Source organism: Ambystoma mexicanum, chromosome 8, assembly GCF_040938575.1.
Source record: "Ambystoma mexicanum isolate Mex_15411 chromosome 8, UKY_AmexF1_1, whole genome shotgun sequence".
Classification (NCBI taxonomy): Eukaryota; Metazoa; Chordata; class Amphibia; order Caudata; family Ambystomatidae; genus Ambystoma; species Ambystoma mexicanum.
This window is the reverse complement of record NC_090929.1, coordinates 407,629,688-407,653,520: the sequence shown is the minus strand read 5'-3', so window position 1 is coordinate 407,653,520 and position 23,833 is coordinate 407,629,688. Positions and strand designations below refer to the sequence as shown.

At 49.6% G+C, this 23,833-nt stretch overlaps 1 protein-coding gene across 1 annotated transcript in view; it reads left to right on the top strand.

Annotated features, from left to right (window-relative positions):
* The window catches only part of PLOD1 (procollagen-lysine,2-oxoglutarate 5-dioxygenase 1), a 103,374-nt gene that overhangs the window by 59,205 nt on the left and 20,336 nt on the right, over positions 1 to 23,833 (top strand). The window contains exons 15-16 of the mRNA XM_069609908.1: positions 2,784 to 2,849; positions 3,128 to 3,232. Of these exons, the coding sequence (XP_069466009.1) occupies positions 2,784 to 2,849; positions 3,128 to 3,232 (171 nt within the window). The remainder of the gene's footprint in view (positions 1 to 2,783; positions 2,850 to 3,127; positions 3,233 to 23,833) is intronic.

Sequence of the window (23,833 nt, the reverse complement as noted above, 5' to 3'; positions counted from 1 at the left end):
CGTCAGGATCAAGCGGATCGACTCTTCCAACGATGGGGCAAACCCCAGATCGACCTATTTGCGACGAACTCCAAGTGCCAGTGGTTTGCCAGCAGATTTCCCCAGCCGAGGAGCATGGACGATGCTTTCTCATTCCCCTGGGACGGCTTGTTCCTGTATGCGTTTCCCCCCGGCCCGTTGCCGTTGCTGCTGCGACTCATCAACCAACTCAAGAGGTCCCGGTGCAGAATGATCCTCGCACCGGTGGTGGCGGAGGCAGATCTGGTTCCTGGACCTTCTGGACTTGTCAGCGTCCCCCCCCAGTCAAACTGTCGATGGACGCGGATCTTCTCTCCAGAGAAGGAGGCGCCATCCTCCATCACGACCCGGGGGCGCTGAACTTGCAGGCCTGGCTACTGCAGCACTAGAGTTTGGAGGGTACGATATTCTGCCGGACTGCAAGGAGGTGCTTGCAAAGGCCAGGGCGTCCTCAACTCTCAAGTGCTATGGACACTAATGGAAGAGGTTCTCTGTCTGGTGCCACGCACAGAAGATTAACCCCCTACGGAATACGGACCCGAGAGTGCTGCCGTACCTGCTATCGCTGGCGGGGCTAGCTCATGCCTCCATGAAGATACATCTAGCGGTGATCTCCTGCTACACCAGAACTCCTGGGCGATCATCTCTGTGGTCCCATCTCCTGGTGAAGTAGTTTATGAAAGGACTGGTCCGTTCATTCCCGCCGGTGAAGGCTCCGGCGTGGGAGCTCAACGCGGTGCTGAGCAGGCTCATGGGGCCGCCATTCGAGCCTCTGCATTTGGTCCAGTTGAAGTACTTATCGTGGAAGACAGCATTTCTTGTGGCCATCACCTCCGCACGACGAGTGGGAGAGATCCAGGCCCTCTCCTGGAAGCCTCCGTACTTGACTTTCCACGAGACAAGGGTGGTGCTGAGGACTCGCCACACCTTCATGCCCAAGGTGCCGTCGGACTTCCACCTCAACGATCCCTTAGTGTTACCAGTCTTCTTCCCGTCGCCTTCGATGCCGGCCGAGAGGACTTTGCACTCGCTGGATGTAGCTAGAGGGCTGAAGTTCTACGTGGTTCGCACGAAGAGTTTTCGGAAGACATCGCAGCTTTTTGTGAACTGTGGACCTGTGAATCAAGGGTAGGCCCTCTCGAAGGCTTCCATTTCCAGATGGCTCTCCGGCTGCATCATGCACTGTCACCGGTTGGCAAACCGACTGTTGCCCGGCCGTCCGAGAGCCCATTCGACCGGAGCGATCGCTGTTACCACGGCATTCTTATCTAGTGTGCCCCTGCTGGACATCTGCAGGGCTGCTACGTGGAGGTCGATGCACACCTTCACGAGATTCTACTGCATCGACCGGGATTCCAAATCTGAGGATGGCTGCCAGGGGAGGGGCTTAGGGAGAGGGCAGTGATTGGTTACTACTAAGAAAGAAACAAAACTGATACTGATTTTTTTTTTTTTTCTTTACCGAGGATTCCCAGCCTGACGACGGGGAATATTCATGAGCATGTGAATCCATGCCAGACCCAACAGTTACAGGTAAGTAACTTGTTCCATCCACCCTACCAAAATAAATAATGCAGGTATATACTAAGAGTTGGAGTTCACTGTATTTTCCAAGGTATAGGTTTATAAAGCCCCTTGTGTGGACTTTCGATAAACTGTCCTAACCTGAGTTCTCAAATGCGGGTCCCTGACCCCTTTTCAATGGTTTAAGTGTCCCAGAGGTCCCCGTGCCTTCTCTCGGGGCTCCCTGTCCTTCTCCTCCTTCTTGGTTCTTTCTTAGTCTTCCTGCAGCTCTTCTCAGTTGTTTCCTGTTCTTGCAGTGGTTTACATGGCTCTGCCATTCTTCTGTGGAGCGGCATGGTGCATATCTGCTCACTTGCGTCGGGCGGCACTCTTCCACTCCCGGGCCTTCTGTTTCGTTTGTTCTTGGCACGTGGCACTTTGGAAAAGCAGGTAGCGACCCCAGAACTCTTCCCGTTTCGTCCCGGACATCAGCTGTAGGCGCAGCTCTTTTTCGTGCGGGCAAGGACCTCCGCTCACGGTGGCTCCAAGGAGGGACTGACAACACTGTTAGTCCTTCCATCTTGAAGATGCTTGTGACTGTTTAACTTGACCAGTCACTCTGGTTTTCTGAGGAGATGGTTAGGACGAGAGGTATCTTCTTCGTCAGAGTACTTTCGAGTTAGTCCTGATCTTCCTCATCCCAGTACTTTGAGAGGACGGCTCAGGGGAGTCGACCTTCATCATCCCAATAGTACTATCAGTGCTATATAGATGGAGGAACCTATAGGATCGGGAAGGCAAAGAAGATGAGAAAAGACAGGTGGGTGAATGTGTGTTGTACAGCGTTGGCTCCTGATCTCCTCCCTGTATCCCAAAGGGGAATACCTCTGCATGAGACACACGCTGAGTGCCCCCACCTGGGGCACTGTTGGGTATCAGCCTCGCCTGCCTAGCCTCATGAAAAGGGGCTCCCCTTGGGGAGCAGGGACGACGACATGAGATTCGTCAGTGTGAAAAGAAACACCTACAAGTTTTGTGTCCCTGCTTATTCCTCCCTATCTGTAATCTAAAAAGATTTGGCTTCTAGGTGGCGCTAATGAGTCACCTGGTAGCCCGAACTAAATATGTCATTTTACAAAATGTAAGATCAGAGTAGGGGAGGTCTAGAGTGGATCAATGGTACCAAGAATTGTAAGGGTGCCTGTTTGGCAGAAGTTGTTTACGATACTTGTAATCAATGTTTTCCTCTTTCCCACATGTAGGATTGGAAAGAGAAATACATCCACGAAAATTATACTGCTGCTCTGAAAGGGAAACTTGTGGAAATGGTAATGTACCTCTGAATAGTGGATACAATCATTAATTCCGGGCCTCCTTACTTTCTATTTTGAAAATTGTATGCAGTACTAATGTTGAGGAAGAGGGAATGGCGATAATGTATGCCGGTGCCATGCAGCTGAACATGGTACTTATTAGCCCCACCCCATGCTGCGTGCTACCCCTCCATAGTGTTAGCTTCGATATACCAAAACTGAACAAACACTGTCCTCACCTCCCGTGTATTTTTCTGATTGTCCATGATAAACGGTCATTCTTTCTTCTCTAGCCTTGTCCAGATGTGTACTGGTTCCCTGTCTTCAAGGAGGTTACCTGTGACGAGCTAGTGGAGGAAATGGAGAATTTTGGGCAATGGTCTTCTGGCACCAATACGGTAAGCAGAAGTTTTAAAAGCAAAATGTTACCTCTTTTTAACATGCTCTCACCCTCCACCCAATTTCTGATTCATTTTCAAATCAACCCCCATGCCTCATTATTTTATTGTGTGATTTTCTTTATTTCCCATTTCCCCGAGTAGTGCTCCCACTTCCCATGTTTTTCCAGTCAGATTTCCTATTTTTGGGATTCTTTGCCCACTTTTTGGGGCCCTCAACATTTTCTTTTTTTGCCTTGTTTGGGTCATTGACTTCTTATTCTTGGCCAGAGGAACTTCTCCTGAAGTCCCCCTACAACCCTTTTGCAGTGGTATTTGGGCTCTGCCCCTGCTTTTCTCTTGCTGCCTTGCTTCAGAAACCTGGAGGTGACCGGTCTGCAAGCCTGAGTTTTCCTGCACTTACTGCAATTCTTAAAGCCCTCACGTGGAAAAACCTCCTGAGTGCAGTGACTTGGGCATATTCCCATTTAGGTGCTTTGGCTCTAGAAGTCTAGCCCGGACCTCCTGAAGACTCCTGCTGATAGCCCACATGTCGGACCCTCTTTGCTGGAACCATTTTCTCAGCTTTCTACTACTGTGTCACACTGTTTCCTGCTAGGATCTTCTGCTTGGCTGTGGGTGGCTATTGGTGTCCAGGGGGGTCATGAGACTTTGCCACCCTGCTATTTCTTCAGCTTAGGATGTCAGAGGGGGTCACCAGCCATTGTCCCCACCCTGGGATCATTTGCTGCTTTGATGGCTTCATCTTTTGTCCACCAAGCTGCCAGGAGTAGTTTTTTCGGGTTCCCTCATCTTTCCGAAGTCTTGTTCCCTGAAATATCTGATGCAGGCTTGAAGGTCCTTTGTTTCTTTTTTGATTCATCTGGGTTGGTTCCAGCTCTGGGTACAAGTGCCTGGGCACCGGATCCTGCAAACTGTACCTGGAATAGAATCCCTATGCTTACTGGGTTGTTTTGTGCTGCTGGATCCTTTTTAGCTTAACTGCTGACATGCGTACCAACTTTTGAGTCCTAGTGTGGGTGACTTTGTGATACCTGCAAGGTTTCCTCTGGTCTGGAGCCAAGTTCTTTGGAGCCGATTCTCTACCACATTTTCCATAGACTTTTATTGGGGGTCGCCCCTGCTCTGCTGCTTCTTCCGATGGGGCTTCTGGTCTGTCCATCAATCTCTGGAGCTAATCTTTGGGGTCACTAGTTGCCTTCTCTGGAATGTATTACTTGACTGTGAGTTATTTTTCTCCAATGATTGATTGTCCCAAGATTCAGTACAATGTTCAAATACAATGTAAATGTTTCCCTGAAATGAATGACTATGGTAACTGTTTCTAAAATGTCATAATAATTCCTGGAGGCCTTTTGGCTGTAGTTTGAAACTATTCCCTACTCTCTATTGATTGGCTGTATTATGATGTGTGCATTTGCATTCATTTGAATATTATTTCCCAAATTAATGTTGCGTATTGCTGAAGGCTCTAGCTATTTTAACTGTATTTTTCCTGCCTGGTTAAAATTCTCTAGGTGCCTTTCCTGCCTACCCCTTACTTATATCTGTTAGTTCCTGATCCCGCCATCTATAATTCGTGTGGGTTGCGTCTTTAGGAAACTGTGCAGAATTGTGCAGGCCAAGTGTGACATTTGTTCAGTATATCGATGTGGTGTATTTTATAGGGAGGTGTGTGGATTAATTGTACCTTTCAGTCCTCCTGTTCTCCATCATGGGGTCTGGCATGGATTCACGTGCTCATGAATATTCCCCGTCGTCAGGCTGGGAATCCTCGGTAAAGAAAAAAAATCAGTATCAGTTTCGTTTCTGATCTGTCTTTCTTAGTAGTAACCAATCACTGGTCTCTGGGTCATACTGCCCCCAGCCAATGACTGCCCTCTCCCTTAGCCCCGCCCCTGGCAGCCATCCTCACTACCGCACGTTCAAGTGTTGAGAGTCCTCGTGCTATAGCTCTCGAGTTTTTTTTATTGCGTTTTGTGCTTTTTCAAAGAGACTTATCTCATTTTTTTGGTTAAATCGAGCCTCAAGCTCCACCGTTCTACTTCTGATCAACGGGGACCCGTTTCGGAATTTTCTACGCCCCTCAAGGGTGAAGTTCTCGTCGAGTTACGCTTCTTGGAGGATTCCAGAAGTTTCTGAGGCCTACCTCGTGGACCTGACCCAAGAAAAGGGAAGCTCGACACCCGGATCCAAGCTGTTCAGGAACTGCCCTGGATGCAAGTTGCAGAATGTGTTCAAGGAGGACGAGCATTCGAGATGCCTCTACTGCCTCCACAAAGACAAAACGCACGTGGAGAAGGACTGTGCGTTTTGCATGAACATGTCGGACCGGACTATGAGGGATCGTCAGATCCGTCTCGCCAACTGGCTGAAAGGCAAGAGCCCGTCAGGTGAGAAGAAGTCCGAGCGGTCTTCTAAGTCCTATGAGGGCTCCCCAGCGATGGGGGGGCCCCAACAGAAGGCAAAGCACCGCAAGTCCGCGGGCACCGGGAGCTCCGAACGGTCGGGCACCTCGGCTGCCAGGCAGGGCGCTTCCTCACTGGTGCCATCAACCACGAGCCAAAGCTCTGGCTCGGGGAAGAGAAAATCCGAGAACCCGCTTAAGCTTCTGGATAGGCCCGGTCAATCTCGAAGGAACCAGCCGAGGGTGAGCGAGACAGTGACCCTCCCCCCCAAGGTGAAGGCCGTAGGCACGCACAAGGTGGTGAAGGCCTTGATTCACCCGGCTAAGGCCTCAATCGAGGAAGTCGCTACGCCCCTGGCACAGCCTGTGGAGGCTACCCCAGTGGATTTGACCTCGGTGCCCAGAGTTTCCCTGCCACCACGGAGGGAATCCTCTTTTTAGCCAGTCGAGGACCCCTGTGAAGACCCCGGTGGAAAAAGAGGGGGGGGGCCGTGGCCATTACGGACACGGACACAGCCTCCGAGGAGGAGCTGGTTGAAGTCTTGGAGGGCCTCGACAAGAACGTTGAGGAGGCCCGGTCCCACGGGAAGGATCCCGATGAGGACGACAAGAGCGAGGGTGGCGCCATCAAGGTTCCAGTGAAGGAACGAGGTTCCGTTGCAGCCTGAGCCGCAGGACAACTCAGTGGCCATTTTGATGGCAATCCAATCCTTATGCACAGAGATAAGGACGAGATTGCCTCTACCCCCGACGGATGACCCAGAGCCGGGCCCGTCAGGAAGCCCTCCAAACAGGAGGAGGAGGATTCATCTGGCCCCACCTTTTCAGCCCTCACAGCCCTCTCGGCAGTTGTCCCCTTGCCCTGTCCCTGGGGATGACACGGGAACAGATACGGCCACGACAGGGACGGATGACGACAGTGGTGACGGGACGGATCTCCCATCACCAATTCCTCAGGCCTCCCCGCCCGACGAAATTGGCTCCTTCCACGCCATGATTGCCCGGGCATCCAAGCTTTTCCAGCTCTGCCCCGGAGAGCAGAAGAAGGAAGGCTTCCTCTTCCAACGGCGCGAGGCCAAGAGGAAGCAGTCCTCGCGGTGCAGCTGCTAGATGACATCTGGGATGAGGGACCTGCGCTTCTGAAGAACCAGTCCACGACGCATGCCAAGTGGGACCGGTACAAGAAGTACCGGGTCCCCGACGCTGCCCCCTTGTGCCTGAGGGCACAGCAGACCCCAGATTCGGTCGTCTCGGCAGCAGCCAAGAAGAAAGCAGGGGGGGTGGCATCGGCTTCGTCTTCAACTTCCCCACCGGACGGCAAAGGAAAGAAACTGGACGCCATGGGTTGGCGAGTCATCTCGTCGGCAGCAACAACGATTAAGGCGGCCAACGCCCTAGCGATTGTAGCCCACTATGATGGGGAATTGTGGTACAAGATCGCCCCCCCTGTTGGACTTCCTACCAGACAACAAGAGGGCAGAGGCCCTGGCCATCGTACAGGAAGGTGAGGTGGCGTCGGACCATGCCATAATGGTAGCCACGGACATTGCCAACACCGGTTTCTGCCAGTTGGACAACGGCAGGGGTGGCTCAAGGCGACGGATTTCCGCCAAGACGTGCAAGCCAAGGTTTTGGACATGCCCTTCGACGGGAACAATCTGTTTGGAAAGACAGTGGATGAGTCACTGCAGGCCATCAAGACTGACACACAGACGGCTCGGGCCTTGGGGGTTCTGCAGCAACGACGGCCGCCCTTTCGGAACTCCGGAGGCAAGCAAGGAGCCTCCAAAGGATTCGGCGTCGGCTCCTCGACGTACCGTCGGGTGGCCCGCTCCTCATCGCAAGAAGCTTACAGGGGACGAGGCAAGTCAGGTGGAACTTGCCGTCGTCGCCAGGGAGGCCAAGGCGGCAAGGCTGCTTCCAAACAAGACTGAACCGGCCGTTGCGTCGGGCCCCCACCGAAGCACCCCGGTGGGAGGCCAGCTGACTAAGTTCATCAGCGTGTGGGAGTCCATCTCCACTGACCGTTGGGTGCTGGATGCCCTGGCCCACGGCACACCCTGGAATTTCTAAAGTGCCCCCGAATTCCTCCCGTGGCCAGGAAGGAAAACCACATCCCTCAACTGCTGTTAGAGGTAAGGGCTATGCTCAAGAAAGGAGTCATCAAGCTCATCCCAAAGAGGCTCCGGGATACTTCCTCGTCAGAAAGAAGACAGGATGGCTAAACAGATACATCAAGGCACAGAAGTTCCGGTTGGTCACCCTCCAGCACGTGCTGGGCCAGCTGGAGGAAGGAGACTTCCTGTCGTCATTGGATTTGGAGGATGCGTACTTTCACATCCCCATACTAAAAGGACACTGAATGTTTCTCAGGTTCGTGGTCCAGGGACGGCACTACCAGTTCAAGGCCCTCCCATTCGGATTGAAGTTGGCGCCCAGGGTATTCACCAAGTGCTTAGCGCCAGTGGCGGTGTGGCTGCGCCTGCAGGGGTTCCAAGTCTACTCCTACCTTGACGATTGGCTCATCCGAGCAAGAACAAGGGAACTCGCCGTCGAACACACAGCGAAGACCGTCCGGCTGCTCACGGACCTGGGATTCTCCATCAACTTCCCCAAATACCACCTGGTTCCATCGCAGGTCGCACTGTTACTGGGAGCCAGGCTCGATACAGTAGCGCGATTGGCCTCGCCATCGGAGGAAAGGACGAAGGCCATCCTGGGCAAGGTGCAGCGTCTGCTGGTCGCGGATATCCTCATGCATCTACCTGGTGCGCCTGTGCAGGCTTCGGATGCGCCCTCTACAGGAGTTCCCCGACACCCGTTGGATGCAAGCAACGGGCAGCTTCGAGGACAAGGTCTCGTTCAACGAGGTATTCCGCCAAGCAATTCGGTGGTGGGGCACCCGCGCGCATCTCGCGGCGGGCACAGACTTTCAGACCCCAGCACACCAGGTGACTGTGACGACGGATGCCTCCCTGGAGGGGTGGGGAGTGCACACCGGAGATCTCCACACGAGAGGTCTCTGGCTCCCGGAGGAGAGGACGCTCCACATCAACATACTAGAGCTCCGAGCAGTGTTCTGGACTCTCAAGTCGTTTCTCCCGTCCCTCAAGGGCAAGGTGGTGAGGATCTTCACCGACAACACCACCACAATGTTCTACATCCGGAAGCAGGGGGGAACAAGATCCCCAACCCTGTCCAAGGAAGCCCAGGATCTGTGGCACTGGGCCGTTGCCCAGGGGATGTTTCTGGTACCCTTTCATCTGGCAGGGACAAACAACACAATCGCTGACTCGCTCAGCAGGGAGCTGCGCTCCTGCCACGAGTGGGAACTGCGTCAGGATCAAGTGGATCGACTCTTTCAACAATGGGGCAAACCCCAGATCGACCTGTTCGCGACGGCGACAAACTCCAAGTGCCAGAGGTTCGCCAGCAGGTTTCCCCAGCTGAGGAGCATGGGCGGTGCTTTCTCGTTTCCCTTGGACGGCCTGTTCCTGTATGTGTTCCCTCCGTTGCCGTTGCTACTGCGACTCGTCAACCAGCTCAAGAGGTCCCGGTGCAGGATGATCCTCGTCGCACTGGCGTGGCCGAGGCAGATCTGGTTCCCGGACCTTCTGGACTTGTCAGTGTCCGCACCAGTCAAACTGTTGACGGACGCAGATCTACTCTCCAGAGAAGGAGGCGCCATCCTTCATCACGACCCAGAGTCGCTGAACTTGCAGGCCTGGCTCCTGCAGCACTAGAGTTTGGAGGGTACGATATCCCGGCAGACTGCAGAGAGGTTCTTGCAAAGGCCAGGGCGTCCTCAACTCTCAAGTGCTACGGACACAAGTGGAAGAGGTTCTCTGTCTGGTGCCGTGCACAGAAGATTAACCGTCTACAGATTACGGCCCCTCAAGTGTTAACGTACTTACTGTCGCTGGCCAAAGCTGGACTAGCTCATGCTTCCATCAAGATACATCTGGCAGCGATTTCCCGATACACCAGAACTTCAGGACGGCCATCCCTGTGGTCTCATCGCCTGGTGAAGGAGTTTACGAAAGGACTGTTCCGATCGTTCCCGCCTGTGAAGGCTCCAGCCCCGGCGTGGGAACTCAACGTGGTGCTGACCAGGTTAATGGGCCCGCCATTCGAGCCTTTGCATTCGGCTCCGTTGAAGTTCCTGTCGTGGAAGACTGCGTTCCTTGTGGCCATCACCTCTGCATGACGCGTGGGAGAGATTCAGGCCCTATCCTGCAAGCCTCCATACTTGACTTTTCACGAGACGAGGGTGGTGCTGAGGACGCACCCCTCCTTCATGCCCTAGGTGCCGTCAGACTTCCATCTAAATGAGCCCTTGGTGTTACCAGTTTTCTTCCCGACGCCTTTGTCGCCGGCCGAGAGGACTTTGCCCTTGCTGGATGTAGCTAGGGCGCTGAAGTTCTACGTGGACCGAACAAAGAGTTTTCGGAAGACATCACAGCTGTTTGTGAACTTTGGACCTGTGAACCATGGGAAGGCTCTCTCGAAGGCTTCCATTTCCAGATGGTTCTCTGGCTGCATCATGCACTGTCACCGGTTGGCAAACCGACCGTTGCCCGGCTGTCCGAGACCCCATTCGACCAAAGCGATCGCTGCTACCACGGCGTTCTTGTCTGGTTGTCTGGTGTACCCCTTCTGGACATCTGCAGGGCTGCTACGTGGAGGTCGACGCACACCTTCACGAAATTCTACTGCGTCGACCGGGATTCCAGGGAGGAGTCCAGAGTCGGCCCGGCAGTGCTGCGCAACCTGTTCGCTTGAAGGTGAGCCTGGTGAGGAGGTAAGAGATGCTTAATGTTGAGTTGTTGAAATGCTTAATGTTGAGCCTTGCCACCTCCTGTGGTTGTGCATGTGTGTACTGCTATGTATTCTTATAATTATGTGCATGTGAATCCATGCCAGACCCCATGCTGGAGAAGGAACAAGTTACTTACCTGTAACTATTGTTCTCCAGCGTGGGTCTGGCATGGATTCACATGCGAACCCTCCCTCCTACCCCTCTGCGGCTCTTCACTTGGTCATACTGCCACATTACGTGCTACCAAATCTGAGGATGGCTGCCAGGGGTGGGGCTTAGGGAGAGGGCAGTCAATGGTTGGGGGCTGTATGACCCAGAGAGCAGTGATTGGGTACTACTAAGAAAGACAGATCAGAAACGAAACTGATACTCTTTTTTTCTTTACTGAGGTTTCCCAGCCTGACAACGGGGAATATTCATGAGCATGTGAATCCATGCCAGACCCATGCTGGAGAACAACAGTTACAGGTAAGTAACTTGTTCCTTACTTCTATCTGAAAGTTAAGCATCGTCACTGTGTCCATGTTGTTGGGTAAGAATTTGTAGAGTCCAACTGGTGTGCGACCTTTGTGGTTTTGGTGCCTTTTTTTCAACGCCAAAGAAGAATGAACCGCTCTGGTTAGAAGTAACTTGATTCCTTGATTCCTCTGTCCTGGACTCTGGTGAGGGTCCTCTGGATGCCCACGAAGCTTTGGCTGGATTCGCACTTCCGAAGACAATGCACTCGCTGATGGTCAGGGGTCGCCACTGTCATGATCTCTGCTTCCAAAAGGTCAGGGTTTTCCCAACTCCCTTGGAAGCAGATCCATAACCCAGGTTCCGAGTGTCAACCAGTCCCAATTGGGACCTTTTGGACCCAGTCCTGGCGCCAGTGGCACCAGGCTCATAAATATGCCCAGTCCCAGCGCTGGAAGCGCCGGGCTCATAATGCTTGGGTGGACTTACCTTCAGCAGACCATGCTGCTTACTTGCCTGCCAGTTGAGCCTCTGATCCTCTTCTGTTTGGAACTACTTTTCCTGTTGGGTGGGGCTGGAGCCACTCCCTAGATTCAGAACACTGGAACTCTTCTGGAAGGCAGGGACTCTTTTCTTACCAGGAACTCTTTTCTTACTTAGGCGTGGCTGTGGAAGACACCTAAGCACTACAGGAGGCTATTTAAACCACACCCGGTGGATGAATCTTGCTTTGCGTTATTCTGCAACCTCTGCAGCAGAACGCTCATCGTGTCTTCTGCATCCGGTCCTGGGCCTAAGGAAAAAGGCTTACCATCCTGAATCCAGTCTTCAGCAACACCTATAAAGACAAGAAAGAACAGGTTAGCATTCCGGCATCTGAAAGGCAAAGGCTTACCATCCTGAATCCAGTCTTCAGCAACACCTATAAAGACAAGAAAGAACAGGTTAGCATTCCGGTATCTGAAAGGCAAAGGCTTACCTACTCTTTGTGCGCTCCGGAGGTCTTCACACTGCATTCCGGCATCTGAAAGACAAAAGTTTACCAACTCTTCGCACGCTCCGGAGGCCTTCGGCGCTGCATCCCGCATCTGAAAGACAAAACAAGGTGCGTTTAAAGACATTGGGGAACTTTAATACTCACGTGCCATTACTCCTTTCCACATCTAATCCAGTGGGTATTCCGGCACCCTGCAGCCGCTCCGAACTCGTACCTGCAAAATAAAAAGACAGTTAGAGCGCATAGTGAAGCAGGCAACAAGCGCTTACTTACGTGCTTCCAGGCGCTTCTATTCATCACACGGGCTCCATCTTCAACTCACTTCAGCCCGTCATCCGCCATCGCCGGAACCCTGCAAAACAAGAGACATCATTACTAAAGACTTTAAAGACATTTGAATGACTCGAAACTTACCGTTCGTGCAGTAAACGACGGACAGCAGTCCCCTGAAGTCAAGAGGCCTGCGCTACCTATCCAGTGAAGAAACTGGTTACAGCACCCTGCCCCGAGGCAGATGGAGAGCTCGGCATTCACTTACCTAAGGTGAGAGCGTTAACCTTTGGGGGTTTACAGGAGAGGAGAAGAGGAAAGAGATAGGGACACCCCAATAACCCCAGTTCATTAACCCCATATTTTCTATCTGCAGACATCTTACTCTACACGTCAGGCATACAGTGCACAGAGGTCCAGCCCAAAGAGCCAACCGGGTGCTACACATCACCTTTGAAGATACGGTAGTCGCCCAGTCAAGACCGGCGCCTCTGCGAGAATCAGGTGAGCGTTACAGCCAGGCATTGGGGTTCTGCAACCTTGGAAAGTCTAAGCAAGTCGGGGGGTTGCGCCAAAAGGAAGCTTGTCTCTCGGGCCAGTTGGTCCCACCAGCCCAAGAGAGGAAGTCATCCTGTACAGGTCTTCCCAGTCTAAACGAAAACTGTGTCAGCACAGTGGCAGGGCTTCACCGAGAACTTGGCGGTCCAGGAGGGTGCTTTTTCGGGAGAATTCTCAGAAATGTGCTAATTCCCTTCTACCTTAGAGACCCCCAGCTCTTTTGCTGGACTTCAGGATTACATTTTTTATCCTGGAGAGAGTGAGACCCTTTTCCCCACTCTCATATATTTTTCTTTGATTTGATCAGTGTTTCTTTTGGTTTTGAGTCTGACAAACTCCATAGGCATCATCTTTACATTGTGACACACAGAAACTTCAGTGCAGTGGCACGGGGAAGTCTTAGATTTCCCAAATGTTTAAATACCTTCTCTTGGTGAAACTAGTGTTTCCAAGAGCAGTGAAGTGAAATTGACTTTACATTTTGTAACTTTATAGACCCAGCACACACTATAAGGGGCTGCTTAGTATTCCCCTTTGTATGGTTTCTCATGTAACAATTTTATGTTGCCCTTTCTACAATGTGTGGCTGGTAGCATTGGTTTACTTTTTACTACCATTGTGTGTTTTTACCGCGGGCTGAAATTGCAGCCTTGGTAAAGCACCCATGGGTGCCCATTTTGTCAAAATGGCCCCAGTCTTCTTTTTTCGCCATTTCTTGCTGGAAAGCTCATTCTTGAGACTTACTCTGCGCGCCAAACCAGGTTTAATCCCTTTGTTCATTTTGTCTTTGGCGGGATTCACGCGTGAACCCCGCCTCTGGCTCTAGTATGTCTGGCATGGGCAGGAAGTGAGGGAGGTGCCCGAAACTCCCTGTGCTTAATCCCCTTGGTTACAGGAATGCCACCCTGCTGTGTGATTGACAGCTAGGCTGGAATGAATGGGAGAAACCTGCATAAAGGGCAAGTCTTTTTGGCTTGGAAGGCAGAGTCGACCACTGGACGAAGGAATCAGAAGAAGAACTTGGAAGATACGCCTGCTGCAACTCCTGGACTGTTGGTTTGCCCGGTGAAGCTATGCTCGGGGCTGAAGCTCCGTATTCCTTTTGACTAGAGAAGCCCTGCAAGGACAACTTGTCTCCTTGAGTTGGTAGGAAAGTGAACTCGTTTGGATATCCTATCAGAGCTGGCTGTCCTTTTCTGTCGCTGACCGTCCCGTCCCTAGAAGTCCTCCCTCTTGTCCCCACGACTGAGTCACAGGAACAAAAGGATCTGCAGAGCCACACAGGAACAGAAGCCAGCTGGATCCGTTTTTCTAACCAAAGGGACTGCACAGTCTTACCTCTTGTCATTGTAGCCTTACTTGATCTCATTCGAGACTTGTCTTGGTTGCTTCTGTAGAGTTGCTTGCATCTTCTACTTCTCACGAGCCTCCCAGTTTGTGGCCCTACATTGATTCTACTTTTTCTACAAAGACTTCTAAAACATTGCAATTCACCTACAAGAAGAGCTTCAGCTCACCTAGACTTTTGCTCAACTGACATTGGCTGGCCTGGCTCCTTGAATAACTCTTCTTTCCTCTGACATTGTGTCTTAGCTTTCCTTCCAGGAAGGTGTTAACTTACTTTGCATTGGGGGGGTTCAAAAGTACTTGCGTGCTTCCGAATAATTGTGTAATCACCTGTTTTATTCTGTAACCCTTTTCTTTGACATTCTTTTCAGTATTGCTCTGACTTCGAGAAAACAAGAGTGTGTATCTTGGAGTGTATTTGTGTGTTACTCATATATTGCCCCTTCTGAAGAAGGCTTATTAAAACTGACTGTTAAAATGATAATTGTTTAATCAAGAAACCTTGAGTATAAGTGTTTATTTAGATACTTGTCACTGTGAATCTGTATAACTCCCCTACTGCTCTTATTGAACCCTCTTGGGATCAGCCTGGCTGCTCAGCCACACTACCAACCTGTGTAGTACAGACTTGTACCAGAATTTGGGTTCCTATTGCCAGGAGGTCAATATTGTTGTAGTGCACCTAAAGGGTACTGCTCTAAATCTTGCCTAACACACCCCTACTCCTAATATTGAGATGTGTGAAGTGATCTGGGTCAGAGTATTACCCTTAGTCCTCACCTACCAGTGGGTGAAGTCTGAAGATGAGGGAGATATAGGAATGTCTAGGAATCTGTGATGAATATGTCGATGTCACCACTGTCTCCCCATGGAAGGTCTTTCCCCATGTGGCCAGGGAAGGGCAAACACTACCTGATCCCGACCCTGGCGGTGGCTGCCCGAGAGAGGACCATGTGGTGAGAGACCATCCTAATGGGAGTAAAGTGGACTTGCCAGATAGAACTCAGTATGCCCAGTATTCCCACCAATCAAGGTACCCAAAACAACCTTCCTATGACCCTAAGAACAATCCCTCCCCTAATAGTCTCATAAATTGTACTCCTTATCAATCCCTTAAAAAGTACTGGACGAGGAGGAATAGGAGCCACCTCCCATGAAGATCACTTTCCCAGTACTGTGACAAGGGAGTGGAGTGGAGGAATGATGATCACTCCTAAAGGAAACCACTCTCAGCAGTCCAGTCTTTTTCCAACTACTGAGATGAAAGAGGCGAGGTGCAGCAATGATCACTCCTATCGGCGGTCTAGCCTTTCCAGAGCCAATATAAAAGCAAGGAAAGACTCGAGGGGAGCCCTTGCTGGGCAAACCATGTGAAAGGAGATAAGCCAGTTCAGAGAAGCCAGAAGAAAGAAGACCAGGGTGCTTTCTTAGAGGCAGTGGAATCTGACGAATCCAAGGACCACAGACTGGCCCAGTAAGAGGAGGAGCGGACCAGGAGAGTTTGGGCTCAGTCTGCTGGACTCTCGCAGATACAAGGAGAGACTGGCCCAGCAGAGGGGGAAATAGCCATCCACCAGACAAGGGAAACTGGGGATTGCAGTCCACTGGGTTCTTCAGGCTGGCAGTAGAACTCCTTAATCTATCCAGCTGGGGTGAGGCCCATTGAAGTCTACGGTGAGCAGAAACCGATAAGGTCTGCTGCTGGTGAGAGAGAGAAACTCGTTTCTCTGTAAGGCTGAAGGAACTGAAAATCAGTTGCCGGCGTGGTGGAGCCATGAGGCTCGCCATGAATACGGAAAAGGCTGCGCGAGAAGGACATGCTGTTGGAATGCCAGGAGCAGGTGAGAGACTCCTGGGCATTCGCAGGTGATAAAGAGCAGCGCTTTACTTACCGGAGCCCAGAGAGAAGCAGACGCATGAAGTGGATGCTGCAGCGAATGAACAAAGGAAACTGAGGTGGTCGTGAGAAGGAAGCAGATGGAGGGGCATCTCATATTGACTGGGGGAACTGGAAGATGCCAACCAGAGCCTGTTAGTCCACTCAGAGGCAGCAAAGACCCCGGGGCACGTTTTGCGGCAACGCAGAGTAAAAGTAAATGAAGTACAAGTCAACGGGAGAGAAAGAACGAATGAACTTGATGTAACGAGCGGAATGGAACCACTAATAAACCCCTTTCAAGCAAAAGGATATATGTTATGCACATGTGGGGGGAAAAGCCAAACCAGATAATACATCCAGAGGATAGTTTTAACAAAGTATATATGCAACTTTGGAGAAGGGCAGAAGCCCTGTGTGAATATGAGAAGTCCTGGCAGGAAAGTATACCGGGCAAATACAAGTGTGTGAACAAGAAGCCCTGGCAGGGGAGTATACCTGGCAACAATAATTGTATGACATTTTACTGATTGTGATTGGTTATTTATAGCATGCTTAATACACAGAGGTTTCGAAGTGCAGACCCGGGGATCGAGCCTGAGTTGCTTCGTGCCGTCTTGCTTCCAAGGCAAGCCCGTTGCCCCTGAGCTATCCTCTCGAGACTCTCTTCAATCTCTTTATTCATCCATTCTTGGGGCAGAGTAAGCCAAAATCCAGCTTCCAGCACTTACACTGGATGCAGTTAGGGACCTTAAGAGATTATCCAGGCTATCTCTGACCTCAAGGCAAACAAGCCCCCTTGCCACTGGTTTTGCAGCCAAATTCTATAGAGCCTTTAACACTTTCCATTAGATGGTGGCAACTACACAATCTGTCTGACTCTATCATTACAATGATTCCTTCGGTTGGGGAGGGGCAAGGATTGTATGAAAGTGCCAGCTATTGGCCTATAGCCCTTTTTGAACATGGGCTCTAAACTGTACACGCATGCTTTGTTTCACTAGTTGGAAACCTTATTACCCAAGCTGGTACACAATGATCAATCTCGATGTATTATGGGGAGACAGACCACAGTCAATGTTGAGAAGTTTGCCAATTTGAATGACCTCTCACACAGGACAAGAATTCAATCAATCCTACTTTTTAAGAAGCTGTACGAAAGCGTGACATGTACCTTCCTTTAGATTAGGCCTCTTTCACATAGAGTAGCTTGTCTAACTAGATTCACCCATTGGCAAATATCGCTCTAACCTGCTTTCTTTCAGGGTAGGCACATTTTACCAAGGGTATGGGGCAGGGCTTTGCTTTACCCCTCTCTCCTGATTCCTTTTGCCATGGTTATTGTGCCCCTGGCCCCCAGGATAGGTCTAAAGGAGGCTGTGGGGGAATCCAGTAAGGAGGCAGGGAATATAAATATCATGATTTGTGGATTATATATTAGTGACTGTAAAGATCTGAGATCTCTGCTCCCCTATGCACTTGCCCCTGCTGATGGAGCTGCTGAGTCCTAGGGGTCTCTGATTTTAAAATAATGTGGGAAGTTTGAGCTCTTGAAACACTTCTACTTGTGCCAGAAGTTACTAACTTGGAGAGTGAGGGGGTGTGTCTAAGCAGCCATGCTGTAGAGACTTTCTGTTACAGCTCGTGGTGATCCTCTAAGTTCGTGGCCTGAAATTATGGACCCGGTTCGCGCTGGACCTTGAATAACATCCTGCTGAAGAAATGAAGGTTGCAGGCACAATTTGATGTACTGCTGGCAGACAACGTGGTTGAGGAAAACGAGCGTGTGAAGATTGTAGCTCCGCCGGAAGGACGAAGTATAAAATGGCGGCCACGAATGAAGACACTGGTGAGTAAACAACCTAGCTGCACAGCGGGTCGGCAGGTTGTTACCAAGATTAAAGTTGCGGCAGTAACGCTGCGCTCAACTTCAACTGTGAGTGAACCGCACGATTCTGGCAACGCGGGTTGAAGGATGTCAATGTTGATGCTAGCCCTTACATTGCAGCTGTACGACAAAGACTTCCATGAAGGAGCTGTAGTCGGCAGGTGGGACATATAAGTGGCAAACGGTTCCAGCAGCGAGACAGGGACCAATACACTTGGAAGTACCATCATCGAAGGACAGGACACCAGGGCGCCCTGTGACACTTGGGCAACTGATAACAACTCAAGCACTGCCCAGAAGTCGGGATTACAGAGGAACAAGGCTGCCATATACATGCACCCTGTAGTGACCTGATGAGTAGGTTTGCATGGGGCACAGATCGGTGCCACCCCATGTAAGCCACTGCTGTGTATCGAAGGAGAGAACATTACCGGCTTCCCTGGCTGCACTGGGGCATAATCTTGTGGTCGTGCCGGAGTCCTGGGGGTATTTACGCACCTTGGTGTCAATTTGATAAGCACACCAGAGGGTGCCAACAGATAACGGATGGCCCTCAACAGATATAAGTAGCTTATTGGTGGCAGGTTTGGGCAGCATAAGCTCAAGGCGACGCACATGCGCAAAAGATGCCATCGTCACGCAGTGACAAGATGCTACCCTACCTCTAGTACATTATACCAAGCAACAATTGTGACACAATATCCGCGGATACGAGTGACCGCCTGCTTGAGAGACACCTTGCCGTAGTTGAGGGCTGGCCGAACAAGATCGCACTGAAGAGACCAGGATACCGACACAGGAGTAGTCATGGCATCCAAGTCCCAGAAAAATAAGGCTAAGCAGCCTACACTGGACACCTTTACTAAGCTCACGAATGCGGAAGAAATCCCACCAAGAACCCAGTCTTCACAGGAGGAACTAATGCACATGACAGGAGAGCGACAGGTTCTGGAGACCATTGCGGCATTGAGTCTAAAATGGATGCCATTAGCCTGGATGTAAACCTCCTACGGCAAGATGTTCGGTCACTTGCAGAACGCACAGGGATCCTTGAGAAGGAGGTCGCAACGAATGCCACCAGTCTAAAGGACACCTCCAGGGAAGTCAAAACCCTACAGCAACAAGTGCAGAACTTGGAAGGAAACGTTGAAGATGCAGAAGGCCGAGCCAGACGTAACAACGTACTCATTATTGGACTTCCAGAAGGAGAAGGTGATAATCCCACCAATTTCATTGAAAATATGCTGCTTCAAGAAATTGGCCCAGGCACCCTCACCCAGGTCTTCACGGTTGAAAAGGCACGTAGATCCCCGACAAGGAGACCAGCACCAGGTGCCCCGCCGCAACCAATTATAGCTTGAATTCTGAACTATAAAGACAGAGAAAAAATACTTTAACATTTCCGGAAGGGAGGCACAATACAACGGGCATCGGACAATATTATTGCATACCCAGATACACTCTGCAGGTGCAGCGTCAGCGAATGAACTTTATGTCCGCCAAGAAAAGGCTATGCGCAGGGAACTTAAAGTATATGCTACTATACCAGGAGCGCTTGAAAGTAATACATAAAGGCCGAAGCGTCTTTTTTGATAACTCAGATGACGTGCACAAGTGGATGGACACCAAAAATCTGCTAACCGAAGTAAACAACCAGTCTACCGCAGAGGGGGGACAGTAATTGAAAAGCACGTGCAGTATCCGATACAATGCGGCCAAAAAGACGTCTGACAACAATGAGAGGCGTCCTTTTACTGACACTCGGGCATTATTATTGTGTACACCACGGGAGCTGTTAGGCAAAGTTTGTATGCAGTACCCTCTGGGACCACTACACCCAACTCTGACTACAGGTATAGGCAACCCAACTTTTGGTATAAGCTTGTACTACACTGTTTTGGTAGCGTGATGAGCAGCCAGGCTTATCTCAAGAGAGGAAATGTGAGCAGTAGTGGAGTTACACAAAGATTCACAGTTACAGGTATTCAAATAAACTCTTACACTCGAGGTTTCTTGCATAAACAATTATTTATCAGTCAGTTATAAAGCCTTCTTTAGAAGGGAGCAATATACAAGTAACACACAAATATTCTTCAATACTGTACACTCTGGCCCACAGACCCAACCTACACCCACAGGTGTTTTCAGTAACAAGGGTGCTGGAGACATTAATATCTTACTGTTGGCATTCAGAACACTCTTAAAAAGTTGGTAAAAGGCAAAGGTTATTAGATCACAAATATTATTAGGCAGGGCAAACACTTTTACATCCTCTTGGAAGAGTCTGTCATGCCACGCGGCACTTGGCGCCTGTGGAACCGCTGGCGGCGCGGACGTTATTCCGCCGCACACGCTGGTAGCCTGTCACGCCCACCTGCAGCACTGCCCGTGCGTATGCGCGTATGCGGCCCGGAGTTTAAATACAGCTGCTTCCGGGTTGCGTACGCGTTGCAACGCTTCCGGTTTCCTCCGTTAGTGCTGTCTGCCCCTTGCCTGCTTTTCTCTCGCTCGCCCTTGTTGCAAATTTTTCCCGATCTCCATCGGGTCCCTGTCCTCTTTCTCCTTGTTTGCCTTCTGCCCTTTTTCTTTGCCTATTTTCCTTCCTCTCTCCTCGCCACCCTCCTTCTCCCGGCTTTTCTCTGTTCCCGTTCTTATACCTTATTTTCCCCTTCCTGTTTTCTCCTTCTGCCTGCCTCCTTGTGTACCAGACCTAGGCCTGTTTTCTTGGATTGCTGATTCTACTGTTCGGATACCTTCCTCTGTGATCTCCCGTGTACCGGATCCTGGCCTGTATTTGGACTGCCTATTCTCTTGTGCTACACCTATGGACTTGGTTCCCCTTGTGGTATTCCTTACTACTTACTGACTACCTTCCTCCGGAGCATCTACCTTTCTACCACAGAGTTCAGCTTCAGCCGACTGCATTCTCCCAGCATACCAGCTCATTCATTAGGAGAGTCACGCAGGTCGCGTAGAGGTTTTTTGTGCCACTTGGCTTTTTCCCCTTCCCGGCGTTCCCGGGAGGAGGCACCGGGTACCCTTCTTGGGTGACATGGTGGCTTCCTTCCGTGGGCGCCCTTACCTACATAAAAAAAAAAGGAGCGACCAAGAAGTAAAGGAAAGAAGGGTACAGGAAGAAGAGATGAAGGTGAGGAGTTAGGGGAGGGTGGTGAATCGGATTCTACGTTCTCTGACGAGGATATCACCGATCCTGGTGACAGTCATACAATTCAATAGGCAAAGCCAAAGTCAGTGGGCAAAGTCTTGTATAGGATGAAGCACTTCTGATAAGTAAATGGAAAAGTCTTTGCACACGTTCTTAGGAGTCTTTGTTGAAAAGAAGAATCAAATGTAGGGCCACAAGTTGATTAGACTTGTGAGTTGTGGAAGTTACAAGCACTTCTACAGTAAGAGGTAAGTTCTCTAAGACTTGTTTTACAGTACCTTAGCAATGAATAAAAGATGGAGCTGATGACTTCTGTTCCTGTGCAGCTCTGCAGGTCTCACTGTTCAAAATGGGTAGGCACAAGCTGTAGGATGTTCATAGGATGGTGGAAGGTTCCAGGGGAAGTTTTATGTAGCAAGTAAGTCGTTGTTGGAAAAAGGGTTGGGCTCTTCAGAGAAGGCTCCCTAAAGGCACACGGGCTTTAAACCCTATTCACTATAGACCATTAGCTCCTTTGGATTCTATAGGCAAAATATTTGCAAAGATCCTGCTTAATGACATAAACAGATGGCTAAAAGATAAAAAGCTATTGGATATAAACCAATCTGGGTTTGTGGCAGGTGTGGGAACAGCCCCTAATCTCTTGATAGTTCAGACTATAAAGCACCATACTATAAGACGAAAGCAGCATGTCTATATTGCTTTTATAGATTATAGACCGGCATTTGACACTGTTTCGCATCCCAAATTATGGGATAAATTAAAAGTGGCGAATTGTCCAGAAAATGATTAAGCTTAATACAACAGTTTTATACGGGAACTACAATCCAAGTCAAACTGAATAGAGAAGGGCTCTTATCAAGACCAATGCCCACAAATGTTGGCCTAAACCAGGGATGTCTGTTGGTGGCGACGCTGTTTAACTCTTACATTCGAGGCATCATTAATTACTTGCAAAAAAATAAGATCTTTTTCGCCGAAAATAAATCTAATGAGTATAACCCATCTCCTGTATGCAGATGATCTTGTAATTTTAGATCAAACACCTATAGGACTACACAGATCATTAAGTGCTCTGGAAAAGCATGCAAAGGTTAATGATCTCCAAATAAATACTAACAAGTCAAATGTTATGATATTGGTGGAGGGGGGGGGAGACAAGGGCCTGCCAAAAAATGTGACAAACCTTTGGGATATTGGGGGGGAGAGAATATTGGTAACAAGAATGTATGAATACCTGGGTATTAACATAAATGACAGTAAGACCGACTCTCCATATAAAGATGAAGATTCTATGCTCTCAAACCATTCTTATACAGAACAAATATGCCAAATTCAAGAGTCTCCCTATATTAGCATACGACAGACAAAGTCGTTCCATCCATTTCATATGAAGCCTCAAGCGAAATAGCTGTAGATCAGACAAAATGGTCTTATCTGGAGGGTCTATATTGGAGAAGGCTTTCAAGACTACGGAAAAGTTTCCCTATGCCCATAATCCATTATGAGCTGGGTCTGGCCTCCTTGAGATCTGTTATAAATTGGAATGCCCTGTTACTTTGTTAAATGTAGAAATGAACCTAGCTTTGCAACAACGGTGATCAACATCATCTCCCAGGCTTTCACTGAAGATCGAGTGGAAACGATAAACATTTTGGAATCAGAATGTGAAACCATAATGAAAGATGCAGACAGAAGCTCTGATCTGCTAACAAATAACCCAAAGTGAGCTAAGAAAAAATTCTTGTGGACAGATTGGATTAAAACAATATCTGAACGTGAGAAATATAAGCAATTCAAAATAGAAAATTTTGGATGAAATATGATAAATGAACTCCCTAAATAGAGACAACCTGACTTATTTTACAGATAAAAAATCATACGATTTCGATTTGATTTATGGCCTACCACGCCGAGTGTAAGCTTGTACTACACAGGTTGGTAGCATGTTGAGCAGCCAGGCTTATCTCAAGAGGGGTCAATTTGAGCTGTAGGGAAGTTGCACAGAGATTCACAGTGACAAATATTCAAATAAACACTTACGACTACCAATACCAGCTACCAAACTACGAGTTCGACTCAATAACCAAGGAGCATTGTCTGAAGAGATTCCAGCAGAGCGTGGGGTGAAACGGGGCTGTCCTTTAGCCCTGGCCCTCTTTACCAGCTTTCTCGATGACTTGAAGGAGACAGGAGCCGCAGTCCGAGCATTTCCACCTAAAATAGGAAACTTAAACATGTCTCTCCTATTGTACGCAGACAATCTAATATTAGATCAGACGGAAATAGGATTACAGCGGCAACTATCTAATTTGGCACAATACATAAGTTCAAACAACCTGGAAATAAACAAAGCCAAAACGAAAGTCATGATTTTATCAAAAAATTGCTCCTACAACAGACGTAATAAAGGTTGGTTTATGGAAAATACCAAGATTGAAGTAGTTGAGCAGTACAAATACCTGGGCATAATGATAGACAATTCAGCACAGGAAACATCTATGCAATCTATCCTCTGGGGCAAAGCCAGGAACCTAGCTGCCCAGATGAGAGCCATCGACAAACAGTACGGTAAATTTTCCCTGGTTCCCACTATTCAATTCTACAGAGGCAAAGTCGTCCCGGCCTTAACTTATGGAATGGGCACAACCCTGTCCATGCCGACTTCAATCTGGACCAAAATAGAAGGTCTACTATAGCGTTCAGTCCTGGGTCTACCCAATTCAGCCGCAATCGCAAATATTAGGCGTGACCTAGGGCTACCATCCCTACTGTCATCAGTGGAACAGAATTCCATGCAAATTTACAGAAAAACCC